The sequence below is a fragment of the Sprattus sprattus genome (assembly GCF_963457725.1).
Source record: "Sprattus sprattus genome assembly, chromosome: 14".
In the NCBI taxonomy this organism is placed as follows: domain Eukaryota; kingdom Metazoa; phylum Chordata; class Actinopteri; order Clupeiformes; family Clupeidae; genus Sprattus; species Sprattus sprattus.
Genome location: NC_137912.1, coordinates 29,519,891 through 29,540,222, shown reverse-complemented (window position 1 = coordinate 29,540,222; position 20,332 = coordinate 29,519,891). Strand labels below are relative to the sequence as shown.

At 42.7% G+C, this 20,332-nt stretch overlaps 1 protein-coding gene across 1 annotated transcript in view; it reads left to right on the top strand.

Annotated features, from left to right (window-relative positions):
* Window positions 1-20,332, top strand: part of scin (scinderin) — a gene marked incomplete at its 5' end in the record, with an annotated part of 80,604 nt that overhangs the window by 22,563 nt on the left and 37,709 nt on the right. The window contains 4 exons of the mRNA XM_080851467.1: window positions 4,798-4,930; window positions 5,161-5,249; window positions 8,457-8,672; window positions 10,256-10,377. Coding sequence (XP_080707593.1) covers window positions 4,798-4,930; window positions 5,161-5,249; window positions 8,457-8,672; window positions 10,256-10,377 — 560 coding nt within the window. The remainder of the gene's footprint in view (window positions 1-4,797; window positions 4,931-5,160; window positions 5,250-8,456; window positions 8,673-10,255; window positions 10,378-20,332) is intronic.

Sequence of the window (20,332 nt, the reverse complement as noted above, 5' to 3'; positions counted from 1 at the left end):
TGGCCAAGTAAACAGAACTTTTATATGTCGTGGAAAATTCTAAGAGTTCTCAAGAAACTTCTCAAGGCAAATAGGTGTGAATATGCTGAAAGGTTTATTTCAGAGGAATTAACTAGCCTACTGCTGAGCTGGTCCATGGAGCATCTCAAAAACTCTAGTCTAAAGTGATCAAGTAAACAGAACTTTAACTTTAGGTCGTATGGTACTACATGGTATTAAAAAGTTAAACAAAATTTAAGTTTTATCGAAATGAATTTGCGTTCTCGCTGGAAGAAGACCACTCGTGAATAACTCACAATTTTAACCAAAGTAACATGTCACAAGATCCCATAACGTTAAGTTTTGGTGCTGGAACCGGTGGAAAAATGTCTCTCTCCAGGCACTTCAGACTAAAGCAATGGATAAGACTAAATCAGCGTTAGCCCCGCCCACTGACTTTGATGGGTGAGTTTGACAGATAAAATAAATTATTGATGCGCTGCAACACAGGACCATGACATAATTAATTAAATAGTGAAATAATTAAATGTGTTTGTTTTACATAAAATGAATTGGTATTTAATAAATGAATGACACATTTATTGAAACATTTATGTATTTAATTCCAATTTGAATTAATTAATGACACATTTATTGAAACATTTATTTATTTAATTCCAATTTAAATTAATTAATGACACATTTAAATAATTATTGATGGTGTATTTATTTATTGAATTTTGGCACTTTCAGTCCTCCATAATTAACAAGCAAACAGTTAAACACCACAGACATAGCACACAATACCAAAATGTTCTACTGACCGGTATAATTTAAAGTTGGTGCACTGCACTCGCAAGCTCCTAATCCATTCACGGCAAAACTGCACCTAGCAGCCTTTAGCGAGGTTTGTGTTCTGCATGAATATGTCCCGTTGGAAAACATGAAACACTCCAATGCAATGTCAATACCTTCGGTCCCGTCGTTTGAAGCAAACATTTTAGCTCCGCCATTGGTCTCCCATTATTAATCATTTCACGTTTGGACTGCAAGTCCAATATTGAGAACTGCTTCAGGTTAGCAATGCAATCTTCCATTTTCGCCGTCAAGGTCAAGTAGAAGTGTGTAGAAGAGGTCCAACGTCAGACTATATACCCGAGAATTGCGCTCATGCTCGCCCCCTTCACTGAATCCTCAGTAGCAATATTTTTCAATGCATTTTGAGCTCAACTGCGCTTGCGCACGCATGCGTAAAACCCAGTTTGGAGAGATTGCGCAATCCCTACTGAGGCACTGGCTCAGCTGTCCATAGACAGCAATGCATTTGCCTCAGTCCACAGCATGTCTATGGCTGATCACTGTCACTGGGAACCGGAAATGCTCAAATTCAGCGATTTTGATAATAAAAATGCTCGAAATGATCAGAATCATGCAGAAATGACACTCGTAACACAGATAACGAGAGAAATATGAATATTTATTTTATAATACATAAATATATATCATTATTATAATTTTTTTTTTTAAATATTTTTTTAATATTTTATTTTTTTTTACTTTTCAAAATGACAGGTGAGGCTCTGCCTCCCCTGCCTCCTATGACTGCACGCCCCTGCCCTATCGTAACAAGAAACTACTGAACGGAGGACGTCCTCCCTTTGGCTCCCATTCGCTTTATTCCCCTCGCGGCCATTTTGAAAACGAAAACGAGGCTTGGCTGGGTAAACCCGACCAGATGCCATTCTCTACTATACGAAGAGTAATGATGGATGGAGAATGGACCACAATTCTTCTGTCCTTGCCCTCATAACCGCGGTATTAATAGATTATTTTTTGCAACTCACCGTCAGCATCATGTTTATTTACTTGACTATTCTGAAATGCACCAAAAATTGAATGTGTTTGCCAAAATACTGTAGAAGCTCAGAACGTGAGCAACCTTTGAACAGCCTCTGAACGTAAGGAACTCTAATACCTTAAAGTAACAGTATTTGGCAATTGTACTCAAGGGTAAGGGTAAGGATCGGCAATCTAACCTTAAAATAACAGCTTTAATGCGCTACAATGACGTTTAATATGGAGAATGGGCTCTGTGCTATTGCCATACCAGGGTCCGTAGGCATATTACTGCGTTATGTTTGTTTGCATTAAGACTCCTGGTTACTACTGTCTGCCGAAGTAGCTTATTTGCCGTTTTGTGTAACACGTGCTTGATGTTTGACTGTGTAAGGAAAGTCTTTGACTCACTAGTTTGTCAAAGTGTCAAAGTAAGGGAATTTCAACTGGTTTCGCTAGGATAGTTTAAGACGCTAATATCTCGTTAGCGATGTAGCAATACCTCCCATCTGTTGCATTATAAGGGGCAAGGGCAGAAGATATGTGGTCCATTAAAAATAATCTATTAATGCCGCGATAATAAGGGGCAAGGGCAGAAGATATGTGCTTTCAGTCCATCATTACTCTTCGTATAGTAGAGAATGACCTCAGGTTGGGTTACCCAGCCAAGCCTCGTTTTCCAGGATGTGCAATGGAGAACGAAGATATTGTTCATGTTTTATTGAAAAAACTGTTTCATTCATTGAGCTACAGACAGGAGGTTAGTATCAAAACAACAGGAAAACCTAAAATCCAAGTCACTAAACCCAATGGTAAAACTGATGCCGTTAATGCTAACTGGTATGCGAATTAGAATAGATATAGCTCACAATCGGCTGTACTGTTTTGTTTAAATCGTTCATACGCCTATTGTTAGTGTGACTGTTCACGTTCAGCTGACATTCTGAATGGAAATAGTTAATGAATGTTTCAGAACGCGATGTGTTTCGTATCTATTCTAATTAGCCTACTTGTCACTTGGGCATTGGCCTCATACTAGGCTACCAGGCTTTGAGTGATAGCTGTAACAATCTGGCATAATCTGAGCAGCAATTATAGGAAGTTTTTGTTTTTGCAATTTTAGAGAAAAAAGGTAATTTACTCAGGGTTTGTACTTTTTCCATAGGACTATTTGTTTAATATAAGCTTAACAGACACATTGACAGACACATAGCCTAAACATAAAAATATATTTCTGTTTAATACTAAATTTAGTCAAAGTCAGTCCACCCCTAAGTGATCAATGAACATTGACCAATATTCTGAAACATCCATTAACATCCACATTTGCCACAAACAATGTTAGGCTAACAGCCCATGCTCATAGTTCTGAAATAATGTTCTCTTACTTGTTGCCTTTGTTACTTGTTGTTTAATATTGTGGAAAGGATGTTAGTGAATGATTCAGAGCATGATGCATTTTAAATGGCAACACTTTTGGTCTTGTGTCTTAATTTTTCTTAAAACAATTGCAGCTGAAAATAAAATAATAACCAATAGCTTTAGTTATTGAGGGGAAAATAGGCCAAATGGTAGGCCCAACATTTAGAATTTAGTTTTTCAAATCTAGAGTAGGCCTGATTTGACTAATTGGCTTTGCATCCTTTCCTTCTGGCCTTGTCTAGTCCAAAGACATGCTGCCCACCAGCTTTTTAAGCACAATGGTGCCACACTGGTGGCTTTGTATCAATTGTATCCCTGCCTGCTATTTTGTAGTACTGTAGTCCACAAAAACACCCTGAAACAACTATCTCACATACTTATGCCACCAACGTAATAAGCAGGCCATTGGCAACCAGGCGCACAGTCCTTCCTCCCTCACTTTAAAAACCACCAGCCACCACACACACACAGACACACTCTCTCTCTCTCACATACACAAGCTCTTTCTCTCTCATACACAAGCTCACACACACACACACACACATACATACACACACTCTCTCTCACACATAGACACGCAAAACACACACACACACACTCTCTCTCTCTCACATACACACGCACACACACACACTCCCTCTCTCTCTCTCTCTCTCTCTCTCACATATACACGCACAAACACACACACACACACACACTCTCACTCTTTCTCTCTCTCACATACACACACACACACACACACGACCACACACACTCTCTCTCTCTCACATACACGGGCACACATATACTCTCTCACACACATACACACGCACACACAAACACACTCTCTCTCTCTCACACACACATGCACACACACGCACTCTCTCTCACACATACACAGGCGCACACACACTCTCTCTCACATACACATGCACACACACACACACACATTCTCTCTCTCTCACATACACATGCACACACTCTCTCTCTTACATACACATGCACACACATACACACGCACACACACTCTCTCTTACATAAACACACACTCTCTCTCTCTGTCACACACAGACACTCTTACTTATTAATCATTAATATTAATCATGCTGTGTGAGCGGGTCCAAGGATGCAAGAACAACATGACCTTTGACCTCTGGCAAACCTAACAGTGCTTTAAGCCTTTTAATACACAACAAACGCCATGCCTATTTATTTACCTTCTCAGATGGGCCGATAAACACGGTTCTTCTATCAGGACCACTCACACACATGCGCACACACATACACACACACACACACATTACAATCTAAATATTATAAATACTTTAAATATTAAGAATTTGATTAATTGACAACCGAATGTTGACAGTTTACCAACTGACAAAAATGTTGACAGTTCTATGCACCCATTTTGTTTTACCTTATTAGAATGGTAGCAAAACATGCTATGCGTGTGTGTGCGTGTACGTGTACGTATGCGTGTGTGTGTTTGTGTGTGAGTCTGAGTGTGTGTGCGTGTGCGTGTGCGTGTGCGTGTGCGTGTGCGTGTGCGTGTGCGTGTGCGTGTGTGTGTGTTGGCAGGTGTCAGACGCGAGTGGAGAGATGCACGTGTCTCTGGTGACGGAGGAGAATCCATTCTCCCAGAGCAGCCTTCTCTCAGACGAGTGCTTCATCCTCGACCACGGCAAGAGCGGCAGAATCTTCATCTGGAAAGGTACCCTAGGGGGAGGGTTAGGGGTGGAGTGGGGTAGGGTAGGGTCACACTGCTCCCACATCAGGATAAAGTTCACTTCTGTCTTTCTTCATTATCACCCAACTCCAGTAATCCTCATCTCATCTCCTATTTTGCCACTTCCTGCTCTGTCCCTGTCACTTCCTGCTCCACCCATGTCACTTCCTGCTCTGTCCCTGTCACTCCCTGCCCTGCCCTGCGTGGCCCTGCAGGCCGTAATGCCAACCCCAGCGAGAGGAAGGCAGCCATGAAGACGGCCGAGGGCTTCATCAAGCAGATGGGTTACCCCGGCAACACCCAGGTGCATACTACCTCTCCTTCTCTCTATCTCTCTCTCACTCTCTCCCTCCCTCTCTCTCTCTCTCGCTCCCTCTCCCTCTCTCTCCCCCTCTCTCTCTCCCTCTCTACCCCTCTCTCTCTCCCCCCCCTCTCTCTCTCTCTCCCTCTCTCTCTCTCTCCCCCCTCTCTCTCCCTCTCTCTATCTCTCTCTGTCCCCCTCTCTCTCTCCCTCTCTACCCCTCTCTCTCTCCCCCTCTCCCCCCCTCTCTCTCCCTCTCCCTCTCTCTCTGTTCATCAACCAGATGGGTAACCCCAGCAACACCCAGTTGCCCCTAATCAGCATTCCTTATCACCCAGCCTCACCCAAAACATGCCAACCTGCCATCCTCACTTCAAAATAACTGCCAAAACACAACATGACACAGACCTGCTACTCTTACTAATGTGCCACACACACTCACACACACACACACACACACACACACACACACACACACACACACACACACACACACACACACACACACACACACACACACACACACACACACACACACACACACACACACACACACACACAGAGATACCTGCTACTCTTACTAATAGAGCCATGCTCTCAGAAAGTAAATGTGTTCAAAGGTGAAAGTTCTGAAAGTTTAAAGGTTTAAATGGGTTGGACAGTGGAAATGTGACTTTTTTGACTGTATAAACCCACCCACCCTCTCTCTCTCTCTCTCGCTCTCTCTCTCTCTCTCTCTCTCTCTCTCTCTCTCTCTCTCTCACACACACACACACACACACACACACACACACACACACACACACACACACACACACACACACACACACACACACACACACACACAAACAAACAAACAAACAAACAAACAAACAAACAAACAAACAAACAAACAAACAAACACACACTGTGGTACCACAAGCTGGGCTGGTGGTTCCACTAGGTTGGAATGGGAGTGAATTACCTCAAAAGGCCTATACGGGGCAGGCTCTAGGACCCTGGGGAGGTGCTCTGGGGACTAGGAAGGTCAGGTCACTGATTGCAAGCTCAGGTGCAAATGGTTAGAGTAGGTTGGCACCTGAGCAGGAACGAGTTTGAAAAGAGTTGAGAGTGGGGACAGACCACCGTTGGTATGATTTAAGTTTGGAGCAACTGTTTTGCCTTTGAAGAAGTTTTATGTTTGACTTTTTGTTAGTTAATAAACCAAATTCCTCATTTGAAAGCATTTTTGCCTGCTCTGTCCAGTGATTACGCACTGCCCTACACCCCGCTCAGTGGTAAAGCCTCTCATGATGCCACATGTGGTGGAGAATGCGGGCAAGAGGGCGTAGGTGCTAATGAGCAGAAGTGAAGGAATCGACAGCTTGGTGAAACTTTTTCCAGGACTTCACACAAGCTGAACGAAAAAAACGAAATGGAGGAACTGGTGAAGATGCTGGTGGAGAGCCAGACGGCCCAGCTGGAGACCAGTGCAGCCTTGCTACAGATGCAGCGGATGGACAATCCGTCTGAAGCTGACCTACAGGAGGTTGCGAAGAAGCATGCCCGGTCTGATGAGATGTTTGAGAGAGTCCAGGAGAGGCTAACTCAGATGAGCAGGGCCGGAGCATTTGAAATGACTGCCACAGGGAAACGTCCGGCAGAGGTGTTCAAGAACCAACAAGGGGCTGAAGGGCAGAAGGTAAGAGAAATGCTTTCTGCCGTGATTCAAAAGGTGCAGCCTGAAGCTGACCAGGTCTGGGAGGCCCTGCCTGAGATTGCCGAAGAAGGGGCAGCAACGCTGGCCAGCACCAAAGAGCTGGTGGTCCTAGGGGGCGATGATGAATGTGCCGATGATGAAGAGTATGACAGCGGTGATGATGAAGATTTCGATGTTGATGAACATTATGTCGATGAAGAGTATGACCGTCACGGCTGTGTTGAAGATGTTGATGTTGGTGAAAATGATGTCAATGATGATGAAGAGTATGACAGTGACTGTGAGGTTGAAGATGCTATTGACAAAGTTACTGTTGATGAAGATGATGATGATGCCGTCGATGAAGCTGGTGGTGAGGAGTATGACACAGACGATGATGCCGACCTCGGTGAAGAGGGGGACCAGACAAGCGTGGCTGCCCCTGCCGAGAGGAGGGAGATGTGCCTGTTCACCGGCTACCAGCACAGAGTGGTAGTAGCATGTCCCACAGTCGAAACTTCCAAAGAGAGGGGCCCCTTTGAATTGATTGAAGAAGGCAAATACAGCGCAGCCAAGGGCAAAGCTAGCTTCGAAATGGTCATGGAGAAGATTCCAGTGAAGCACAGCTGCAGCAAGAACCTCGACATCCATGAGGTACAGGTGGGCTGGTCTCTGGCCAATGGCAGCCTTCGGTTGGGTGAGGAAGAGCACTCCAGTGTTTACTCCAGCAGGGTCAAGAAGTCCACAAACAGCGAAACTGAGGGCTATGGTGAGCCCACGGCACGTCTTGATGCACAGAGACTGAACGCTCAGAACGAGCAAAAGAGACAGAGGGTCCACGACCGGAAGGGGGATGGATAGACTCCAAGGAAAAAAGAAGCTGGACAGACAAACTGGGAACTGACACAGGGAAGAAACGGACTTGATAATTGTTAAAAAAGAAAAAAAAAAGGAAAATACCCTCAATGAAGAGGGGGGGGTGGGAAGGACATTTTGTGTTTTGTTGTTAAATAACCTATTGGGGTCCTGAAAAGTGTTATGTAAGGTGGTTTTGTGCTTAGCTTTGGATAATCGAATTAAGCCCTTCTTTAACCTCCCGGGAGGGGCATGAAGTTGAGGGGAAGGGTATGTGGTACCACAAGCTGGGCTGGTGGTTCCACTAGGTTGGAATGGGAGTGAATTACCTCAAAAGGCCTATACGGGGCAGGCTCTAGGACCCTGGGGAGGTGCTCTGGGGACTAGGAAGGTCAGGTCACTGATTGCAAGCTCAGGTGCAAATGGTTAGAGTAGGTTGGCACCTGAGCAGGAACGAGTTTGAAAAGAGTTGAGAGTGGGGACAGACCACCGTTGGTATGATTTAAGTTTGGAGCAACTGTTTTGCCTTTGAAGAAGTTTTATGTTTGACTTTTTGTTAGTTAATAAACCAAATTCCTCATTTGAAAGCATTTTTGCCTGCTCTGTCCAGTGATTACGCACTGCCCTACACCCCGCTCAGTGGTAAAGCCTCTCATGATGCCACAACACACACACAGATCCAGGTGTTGCCGGAGGGAGGGGAGACGGCCATCTTCCGCCAGTTCTTCTCTGTGTGGAAGGAGAAGGACCAGAGCGAGGGCTTCGGCAGGGTCTTCGTGACGGAGAGGATCGCCCACATACAGCAGGTGCCCTTCGACGCCTCCAAACTACACCAGTGCCAGCAGATGGCAGCCCAGTACAACATGGTGGACGACGGGACAGGACAGACCCAGGTGTGTGTGTGTGTGTGTGCGTGTGTGCGTGTGTATGTATGTATGTGTGTGTGAGTGTGTGTGTGGGTGGGTATGTGTTTGTGTGAGTGTATGTGTGTGTGTGTGTGTGTTTGTATGTATGTGTGTGTATGAGTGTGTGTGTGTGTGTGTTTGTGTAAGTGTGTGTGTGTGTGTGTGTGTGTGTGTGTGTGTGTGTTCGTGTGAATGTGTGTGTGTATATAATTATATAATATATAATCCTCTGTCATCATCCCGGTCCCAAAGTCAGCTAAACCAACAGAGCTCAACGACTTCAGGCCAGTGGCCCTCACTTCAGTGGCCATGAAGGTGTTTGAACGCTTGGTACTCTCCCACCTACAATCCAATGTGTCACCACTGATAGATCCCCATCAGTTCGCTTACCAGGCTAACAGATCTGTAGAAGATGCCATCAACCTAGCTTTTCACTCTACTTTGCAACATCTGGAGTCAAGTAACACCTATGCACGTATGCTGTTTATTGACTTTAGCTCAGCCTTCAACACAATAGAGCCACTCATTCTCTTCTCCAGGCTGCAAGCCATGAACATCGACATAGCTCTGTGTCACTGGATGCTGGACTTCCTGAGGAACAGAACTCAAACAGTCAAAGTCAATAACGCAACATCATGCCCTCTGACCCTCAACACTGGTGCGCCGCAAGGCTGTGTGCTATCTCCTCTTCTGTTCTCCATCTACACAAATGACCTGAGATCTCACCACCATTCCGTCAAGATGCTCAAATATGACACCACCATCATCGGCCTAATCAAAGATGAGGATGAGTCTAAGTACTTCAAGGAGGTGAATTGGGCCGGTGCAGGAAGAACAAGCTCCACCTTAACGCCTCAAAAACGAAAGAAATAGTTGTGGACTTGAGAAGGAGGCCTAACACCAAAGCCTTAGTTAATGTATTTGACCAACCCATAACCCTTACTGAGTCCTTTAAATTTCTGGGCTCCTACATCAGCCAAAATTTGAAATGGGATATCAACACCACCCACCTTATCAAAAAAGCCCAACAGAGACTGCATTTCCTCAGGCAACTGAAAAAGTTCAATGTCAACAAACACCTTTTGGTGCTCTTCTATGAAGCCATCATAGAAAGTGTCATCACCTCATCAATAACTGTCTGGTATGGAAATTCTGACAGTCGCACAAAAATGAAACTGGAGAGAGTGGTGACCAAAGCCTCCAACATTATTGGTTGTGACCTTCCATCAGTCCTCTCATTGTATGCTGAGCGTAGCTTAAATCGCGCAAAGAACATTATCAGAGACTCATCCCATCCAAGCCATGACTTTTTTGAACTTCTACCTTCTGGAAGACGCTACAGATCCATGCAAGCTGGAACGACACGCTTCAAAAACAGCTTCTTCCCCTCTGCTGTCAGACTCCTGAACTCTCAATGCTGATCTGGAGTATTTTATTTATTTATTTTTGTCTCCCCTCCTACTGGCCTGAGCTACCTATGACAAAGAATACCACCAACATTGTTGTGTGGCAATACAGTTTTATCTTATCTTATCTTATATAGTCTCTCCAGAGGTGTGTTCTGTTCTCAGATCTGGAGAGTTGAGAGCAGTGGCAGAGTGGCGATCGACCCAAAGGAGTACGGGCACTTCTACGGCGGAGACTGTTACATCATCCTGTACACTTACAAGAAGGGACAGATCATCTACACTTGGTGAGTGTGTGTGTGTGTTTGTGTGTTTGTATGAGTGTATGTGTGTGTATGAGTGTGTGTGTGTGTGTATGAGTGTGTGTGTGTGAGTGTGTGTGTGTGTGTGTGTGTGTGTGTGTGTGTGTGTGTGTGAATGTGTGTGTGTGAGTGTATATTTGTGTGTGTGTGTGTGAGTGTATGTGTGTTTGTGAGTGTGTGTGTGTGTGTGTGTATGAGTGTGTGTTAAAGGTCGAGTAGTTGAGCGGTTGAGCTTGGTAGTAAAACTCTCAGGAGGACTTGAACATGAAGATTGTTATGATGGAAAAGTTTTATTTTCCAAATGAGGGCCCGGCAGGGCAAAAATAATCACAATAACACTATTTAAACGAAAACAGTGAAAAATAAATACAGTGGAACAATACCAAATAATTGGGCATGATAGCCAAACACTTAACTTGCGTCAAATAACACTTTAACTGCCAATTTAACTGGTCTAGAAACTATTTCTTGCGAGAGCTCTTAGACTTACGTCTTTTCCGTAGCAGCTCTCCTGACTGACTGAAAATACAGGCTTAAATCGTGCCTAAGCACTCCCCTACAATTGGCCCAAACCAAAACATTGCAGTTTACAGGGGTGTCTCAGACAGCAGCGTTCTGTGAGCAACTATAGTCAAATGAGCTCCGGCAACTTCCGTTTACGATTTTTCAAAATAAAAGCGCCTTTTTAGCCCCGTGTTTCTTTAACTGTCAGAAATATTAATTTCATAGGAACATCAAAATGGGTTAAAAACGATTCACTGATGTTACAAAAGTATGATTTTCTTGTTTAAATATATGAAACACTGACTAAACAGGACATTTTGTAATTATTATAGTAAAAAACAGTAAAACACACCACAATCTGCTGATAAAAGGATTATACCTCCATTAAAGTGGCTTGAACATGTTCAGTACACTGTAAAGAAAGGGTCAAATATATTTAACAGTAATTATTCTGGTCATTCACTGTGAAAGAACACTTGACAAACAGATCACACAGGTGAAAAAGGATTATCTCCAATGCCAGGGTTTTGCCATGTGACACGTATCACACTTTGCTGAAGAAACTAAAGATTGTGTCTCCATAAAAGGGCGGTGGAATATGTTCAGGACACTCCAAACATTCAATAAAATGAGTGAAGTAGATGTGAATTGCGTCCCTGAATTCTCCAGAGTACTTTTAACTGAGGCGATCAGACAGGCGAAAATGCATTATTTTCAATTGCAGGACCATATGACACATATCACACTATGCTGATGAAACTAAAGATTGTGTCTAAATGAAAGTGGGGTGGAAAAAGTTCAGGACACTCCAAACATTAAATAAAATGTGTGAAGTAGATGTGAATTGCGTCATTGAATGCTCCAGCATATTTTAAACATAGGCCTACACACAGGCGAAAATGCAGTATTTTCAATTGCAGGACCATATGACACATATCACACTATGCTGATGAAACTAGAGATTGTGTCTCAATGAAAGTGGGGTGGAATATGTTCAGGACACTCCAAACATTAGATAAAATGTGTGATGAAGATGTGAATTGCGTCCCTGAATGCTCCAGAATACTTTAAACATAGGCGATCAGACAGCCGAAAATGCACTATCTTTAATGGCAGGGCCATATGACACATATCATACTTTGCTGAAGAAACTAAAGATTGTGTCTCAATAAAAGTGGGGTGGAATATGTTCAGGACACTCCAAACATTAAATACAATGTGTGAGGTAGATGTGAATTGCGTCCCTGAATGCTCCAGAATACTTTAAACATAGGCGATCAGACAGGCGAAAATGCACTATCTTTAATGGCAGGGCCATATGACACATATCACACTTTGCTGAAGAAACTAAAGATTGTGTCTCAATAAAAGTGGGGTGGAATATGTTCAGGACACTCCAAACATTAAATAAAATGTGTGAAGTAGTTGAGATTTACGTCCCTGAATGCTCCACAAAACTTTAACATAGGCCTACACACAGGCGAAAATGCATTATTTTCAATGGTAGGGCCATACGACACGTTTCATACTTTGCTGATGAAACTTAAGATTGTGTCTCAATAAAAGGGGGGTGGAATATGTTCAGGACATTCCAAACATTAAATAAAATGTGTGAAGTAGTTGAGATTTACGTCCCTGAATGCTCCACAATAATTTAAACATAGGCCTACCCACAGGTGAAAATGCATTATCTTCAATGGCAGGGCCATATGACACTTATCACACTTTGCTGATGAAACTAAAGACTGTGAGGAGAGAGGTGTGTAAAGATGTGGACAAGGGGAAAGGTGCTGTGAGAATCATGTTCTTTGATATATCCAGTGCCTTTAACACCATCCAGCCCCTCCGACTGAGAGTGACAAGCTGGTGCAGACGGGTGTGAACGTCCACCTGCTATCCTGGATCACTGACTACCTGACGGAGAGGCCACAGTTTATGAGACTGTGCTGTGCAGCACCGGCGCTCCGCAGGGGACTGTGCTCTCACCGCTCCTGTTCACCCTGTACACATCGGACTTCACCTACAACACAGTCATGCCACATCCAGAAGTTCTCTGATGACTCTGCTGTTGTGGGATGTATCAGGGATGGACAGGAGGGTGAGTACAGGAGCCTGGTGGACAACTTTATGCAGTGGTGCAGGCACAACCACCTGCAGCTAAACACCACTAAGACCAAGGAGATGGTGGTGGACTGTAGGAGGTCTCAGCCTCCTCTGCTACCAGTCTCCATCGAGGGGGTCAGTGTGGAGGTGGCTAACACCTACAAATACTTAGGAGTGTATCTGGACAATAAACTTGACTGGTCAGCCAACGCTGATGCAATCTACAAGAAGGGTCAGAGCCGGCTCTACTTCCTGTGGAGGTTGAGGTCCTTCAATGTCTGCAACAAACTCCTGCGCATGTTTTACCAGCCTGTTTTAGGCTGTGGTGTGCCTGGGTGGCAGCATAAAGAAGAGGGATGCAGGGCGACTGGACAGGCTGGTGAGGAAGGCGGTAGCCAGTGGCGGTTCTGCATGGAATTACGCCCCGGGCGATATCCCCTCCGAGCGCCCCCCCCCCCCCCCCCAATCCGAAAAAAAAATCTTACTTTTTCCAATTATAACAATATAAGTGAAAGAAAAAATGAAATGTATCAATTGCACAAATCCTTCAATAGAACATTTCAATAACACACTTAAGATAATTATTGCACACATAATTTACATTAATGTTAGCTAACCAGCCATCTGCAAGTTATGTTGTGCAAGTGCAACGCTTGCTAGTCTAGTGGTGTCAAAAGGAAATCTATGGTCTAACCAGCTAGCTATCGACCTGTTAATTATTAAGATTATACTAGTACTCTGTATGCTTTTCAATTGCACAACTCTTTCAATAGAGCATTTAAATAACACACTTTAGATAATCAATGCACACATCATGTGCATTAATGTTAGCTAACACCAGCTCTTTGCAAGTTATGTTGTGCAAGCACTCAACATGCATTATAGTTAGTTGAGTTTGCTAATAGTGGCTAATGGGATTTCGCTAACGCTTGCTAGTCTAGTGGTGTCAAAAGGAAATCTGTGGTCTAACCAGCTAGCTATCGACCTGCTAATTATTAAGATTATACTAGTACTCTGTATGCTGTTACATTATATAGTTGTGGCTAGCGGGATTTCGCTAACACTTTAGCCTAGTGTCAGATGAATGAACATGTTCATACCCTATTAGGGATGTGCATCTCATCACTGAGGACGATGCGATACACATCTCGATGCACTGCCAACGATCCGATACATTCAAGATACATAAAAGCAGCTACTAATGCGATACGATACGATTCACCCCTATTGCGATGCAGTGCGATTCGACACGATGCGATTCAACAAGATGCGATGCAAAATAATATAATTCTATGCAATTTAATATGGTACATAATGATTCATTTATTTGTCATACAACAAATCATTAACAAGGTCTCTGACAAAGTATAACATGTACCTCTGTGTGTATGTGTGTGTGTTAGTGGTCTCTGAATGTAATTTTTTTTTTTAACTATACCTGCCAGTCACAACACAGTTTTCTCCATCCTAAACCTGTGGATCAACTGCCTCACACACTAAATTTGTCCTATTTTAAGGTTTTTCTTTAGGAATATGAGTTGATCCACATGATCAGGATGAAACAAAGCAAACTGTGCTGTGCTGTAACTATGTCACCAGTTGTGCTGAACACTCTTTCAGAGGGAACACTTGTTGCTGGGATGGACAGGTTGCTCTTTGCCAAGGCTGAAAGCATTGTTTTATAACTTTTGGCACAGTTCCTATCAGAACAAACCTCTCTCTTCCTTTTTGTGTGGGCTCCTGTCAAATTCTGTTTCATCTGCCTGGCCCTGACAAAAATCAGTATAATGGAGACTAGCTGCTAGATTTCCTTTTCCAATTTAAGGAAGATACAGGTAAATTCAAGTAACAAATAGAGAGTTTAGCTACGGTATATGGAGTATAATCCTACCTCTTCCTCTATCATCACCGCCTCTGCTATTATCTTAATGAATATCTTGTCTTGGTGCCGTGGTCTTCCAAGAAGGTCAGGTTTTTTTAAACGTGGATCAATCGCCAGAGTTGTGTCTGAACTCGTTCATAATGTTGGTGAACGTGAACTGAACGTAGGCTACTGTATTACTGCCTGATGAACGATACTGTGAACGTGTTCATTCTGGTGACTCTGAACGGCACGTTCACTCTTTTTAATTTCGTTCAATAAGGTAACAGATTTCTGGAGACTTCCACTCAAAAAACACCGTTAACAGTAATTTATCCCACTGTCTTTGCCTGTGAGAGCGCCGAAGTTGCACTTAATTCAGTTGCGTAGAGGCAGAGAGCGGTATTGCAGGCAGAGAGAGATTTTAGAAAATTATAGACTTCACGAGAATCGGCCATTGATAGCAGTGGAGGTGAGAGCGCGCTTAAGAAACAGTTAGAGAGGAAGAATCTATCTAAATATAAAATTATTGGTCTTATATTCGGATTATACCGATGCAAAAATGTTAGAAACGATGCATCGCGATTCATTCCACATTGTATCCGGTGCACACTGTTTTGATCCGGGCCATCGCATCGTGAGCTTTTATGCCGGTGCATCGATGCGAACCGGTGAATCTTCCCATCCCTATACCCTATGGTCAAATCAGCTAGCTAACGCTAGCTAGCAAACAACTCAGTTGGTGCTCAACATTAGCTGGTTGCCTTACAGTAATAGAGTATTGGTTAAGCTACACTTGATAAAATAAAACACATTTTTACCTTGTCCACTCGAGCATCCTTCAATAGCTTTATCGATAATGTAATAGACTACTCTGTTAAAGATGTATTACATTTCCCTCGGGATGAATAAAGTATCTATCTGACTATCTATCTATCTATACTCTGCTCACTATTACCTTCACCAGTTGGATAAATTGATGCAGTTAGTGGTCTCCTTCCACCAATTAACCTTGCCCTTGGTGACCACATAATCGTTCTGTATTACCTATTTTTATAAGCCATTTCACACAATTCAGAAAAACAAAAAGTATAGGGTAATTATAATGTTTATTGGGAGACCCAGAGCTGAACTGCCCGCCGCCCCCTCTCTCTTTCTCTCTTTCCCCCTTTCACCCAGGATTGCGCTGCACCTTCTTAGCGAGCAGGTGCGCCTGCAGCTGCAGGGGGCGCCAATTTGCCAATTCCTCACGCAGTGATATGATATATAGAAATAGAAAAGCGCTTCGCGGCCCAGATTATTATTACTATTTTTTTAAGTGCTCGTGCCGCCCCTCACGTGTCATGAAAAAGTGCCGCCCCGGGCCGCCCCGGGTCGCCCGTGCCTAAAACCTTTGTCATCAGGGCCATTCAGCTTTATAACGCCACGCATAAGGGGAGGAGGAGGGAATTTGTGTATAAGCTACTGGATGACCTAAATTTCCCTCGGGATTAATAAAGTATCCATCTATCTAAACTGTATGGCAGAGGGGAGCGTAATGTACTTAATGTTACACCTTTCAAGAACACTGAACATAAAAAGTTTAGAGGGAAAAAAACAGTTCCTCACTTGCAATAGGATAGCACTGCAATTTATTCTCTCTAGTAAAAGAAAGTGTTACATCCAATTTTCCCAGCTATTTATTGGCCCTATGAAAGACCAAAAGGTCAAAGACGTAATGTGAAGCTACTTAGAACAATTTGGAGATGTAATAGGAGTGATATACAACAGTTAGTGAAGAGTATACATACTCAAAAAGAAAATAACACTAAGATTGATTTAACCACCACATTTAACCACTATTAATCCATAATTTCCTCTTGAATTTCAACAGAGACTTCATAATAGGTATAATTAGGCATAATTTGACTACATTGGACCTATACTGAATCCAAAATAGGAGAATATAAAAAATATAAGCCTACACTGTTAATACAAATAGCACCAATACAAATATAGACAGTTTGAGAGGGTGCATGTCTGCAGAAGATATGATTTAAAGTGAAGTAAAACCTGTGCTTTCATGACGTAGTCCTGGTTATTAAAGGCTATTTTTTTTTCAATCTTATACATAGGCCTGCCTAGTCAATGGTATCTTATAACCATTTTAAAGTAACTTCTAAACAGTACCAAATATGTATACTATATGCATTGTAATCCTGTTTTGCTCTTGTAATGCAAGTGCACTGATCAAATACATTATTTTTAATATAGTTTTCAGCTACAAGTATCCTGTACGTTTAAAAGTAATTTAATATATCTCACCTTGTTTTAAAACAAGTTAATATAATGCACAGATAACACAATACTATTATAAACAATGATCTAGCAAGTAGTCAGACTCAGACTTTATACTGACATTAGGCTACAATAGCTTTCAAACACGCTTTCAACTATTTTCCCGATAATTACGACAAATGCAACAAAAACTCGTTCCATAAAAAAGGTTTTTATATAACCCAGTCGATTTACAGGGCTGTTTGTTGTAAAAAAACCCTTTCATTTGATACAAAAAACGTATTTTACTTCCTCGTTTCCTTTTACTTCCTGGGGTTATTGTGGGTTACCAAATGTGAGGACCCTGCCTGATGTGAGTCCGCCAATAGGATGTCTAGAGTCCGCCGCTGCCTGATGTGAGTCCGCATGCGCAAACACAAACGGTTTACGGCAGAAGGCTCAGGAGCAAACTATCCAAGACGTGCATTCTCATACATTATCAACGTATCTGGCTTCTCTTAACGCATAATGTAGGTTTATTTAACGTAGTGTTTTATAATTTTGTCAACGGTTTACAGCATAAGGCTCAGTGTCAACATATGGGGCTATGTTGTATTACTGTTACTAGTAGGCTAATGAATGCACTGCTTAACTAATAATTCAATAAACATGAAGCTTAACAAAAGCTCAAAAAATATTTGTTTTACCCCCAATGATGTTCTTAGTGCCATAGGGCAACTTGCAGACAAGAAAGCTAGTGGCCTGGACAACATCACTGCAGAGCACCTTAAGTTAGCTGGGCCCAGGTTGGCAGTGCTATTGTCTATGTGCTTTACTGGAATTGTGACCCATGGTATATTGCCAGAGTCCATGATGTCAGTAGTTCTTGTCCCAGTTATCAAAGATAAGGCTGGTAAAATTGGTAGCATTGATAACTATAGACCCATAGCACTTGCCAGCATTCTCTCCAAAGTGCTAGAAAGATTAATCCTTGACAGGATAAGTGAATTTATAACCACCACTGACAATCAGTTTGGCTTTAAGCCCAAGCATAGTACTGACCTTTGTATTTATGCTCTGAAAGAAGCAATAGACACATATAGAAGGCAGGGATCTACTATGCTTATAGGGTTTATTGATGCATCCAAAGCATTTGACCGCGTCAACCACTTTAAGCTGTTTAGTAAGCTCAAGCTTCGGGGTGTGCCCAGTAGCTTAGTACGCATCCTTGCTTACTGGTATGCGAATCAGAGCATGAGTGTAAGATGGGGGAACATCTTATCTACCCCTTTTAAAGTTGGGAACGGGGTCCGGCAGGGGGGTATATTATCCCCAGCCCTTTTTAATATCTATATGGACAACCTTTCCAGGCAGCTGGGGGAATGCAGTACAGGTTGTATGATAGGTGATTCCCTGGTCAACCACTTTATGTATGCAGATGACCTAGCTATACTATCCCCGAGTACAGGCGGGTTTCAACAGCTGCTTAACATCTGTACTAATTATGGGGTCGATTTTGATGTTAAATATAATGCAAAGAAGAGTGTGGTAATGGTCTGTAGAACTAAGGAGGACATGGAAATTAAGTTTCCTGCCTTTCATCTTTCTGGGCAAGCTCTGGGGGTGTCCAATAGTACCAAATACTTAGGGCACATTATCACAGACACATTGGAGGATGATGCTGACATGTTTAGACAGAGGAGATTGCTCTATGTCCAAGCTAACATGTTGGTTAGAAAATTCCACCACTGTACATATGATGTTAAAATTAATTTGTTTAGAGCCTACTGCACCCCTCTCTATACAGCTCCACTCTGGGTGAATTACAAGAAGGAGAGCTTGCGTAAATTGAAAGTAGCCTATAATGACTGTCTTAGGATACTCCTGAAAAAACCCAGGAGTACTAGAGCCAGTCAGCTGTTTTGTAATATGGGTCTTACCACCTTCATGGCCTTGCTGAGGAACCTTACTTTTAAGTTTATGTGTCGGCTGGACCGCTCTTCAAATGTATTAATTGATCTGATGACAGACCCTGGCCGCAGCTCTGTCAAGTACACATCTAAGATCTGGGAACACTGGCATAAGTGCCTTTTTTAGCCCTTCTTTCCTTGTGTATTTATATGCATTTATGAATGTATATTTATATGTAATTTATTGATTTTATGTATTGTACATCTCCCATGTGGGCCTTGAGCCTGTAATAAAGTTTATTATTTAACATCATAAACCTTGGTGGATTTCAAACGTAAACAAATGCGCTTGTCATTCCACTTCATGCTGTAGCCTACACCACCAGCATTACCTGGCTCGTTGTACTACAATAGTGTCGCAAAGTTTGCGCATGCGGCCTCACATCAGGCAGGTCCTCACATTTGGCAGCTACAATCGTTGCTGAAAGAACGGAACTGTCTCAGACACTTAAAACCAAGGAGCTTAAACAGCTTTCAAACTCAATTCCATATGACTGGAAAAATGCACGATAATTATTAATAACACATTTGCTACTTGTGGTATACCCAACAACTTATAAAACAGCCTAAATAATTATAAACAGAATTCGGGTCCACTTCCGGTTAACCCGGAAGTGAAACGCCTTTTTAAACCAACGTATTTGCGCTGTACAATTTCGATCAAAAACAAACAGAAGACGAGACACAGAACAACGGTAAGACAAGCGATATGCAATATTTAATTGATGTGAGAATTTACCAAATAAACAGAACATTTAACACCAGACAATGTATGTTGTGGTTATTTAAACGATGGTTACAAATGCATTTTAACTGTAGAGGTGTAATGGTGGTAGAAAGCATATGCGGGAATCACGGAATGAATGACCGGGTTAACAAACACATAAGCCCTTACACCTGGACACGGAAAACAAACATATAACACACCCACCACGGTTCATGTTTGTTCAGTATATGTAAGCAGTGTAATACTGCCGTGACGGCCGCCATGCGTTCGTCCCGTCACAGTGTGTGTTTGTATAAGTGTATGTGGGTGTATAAGTATGCGTGTTCGTATGAGTGTATGTGTGTGTGTTTGTGTGAGTGTGTGTGTGTGTGAGAGAGTGTATGTGTGTTTGTGAGTGAGTGTGTGTGTGTGTGTGTGTGTGTGTGTGTGTGTGGGCGTGCTGCTTGCCTGCGTGCGTGTGTGTGTGTGTGCAATAGGGCTGTAGTTTGGCGGTTTAGGTTCTCTGGTCTTTGTGTGTGT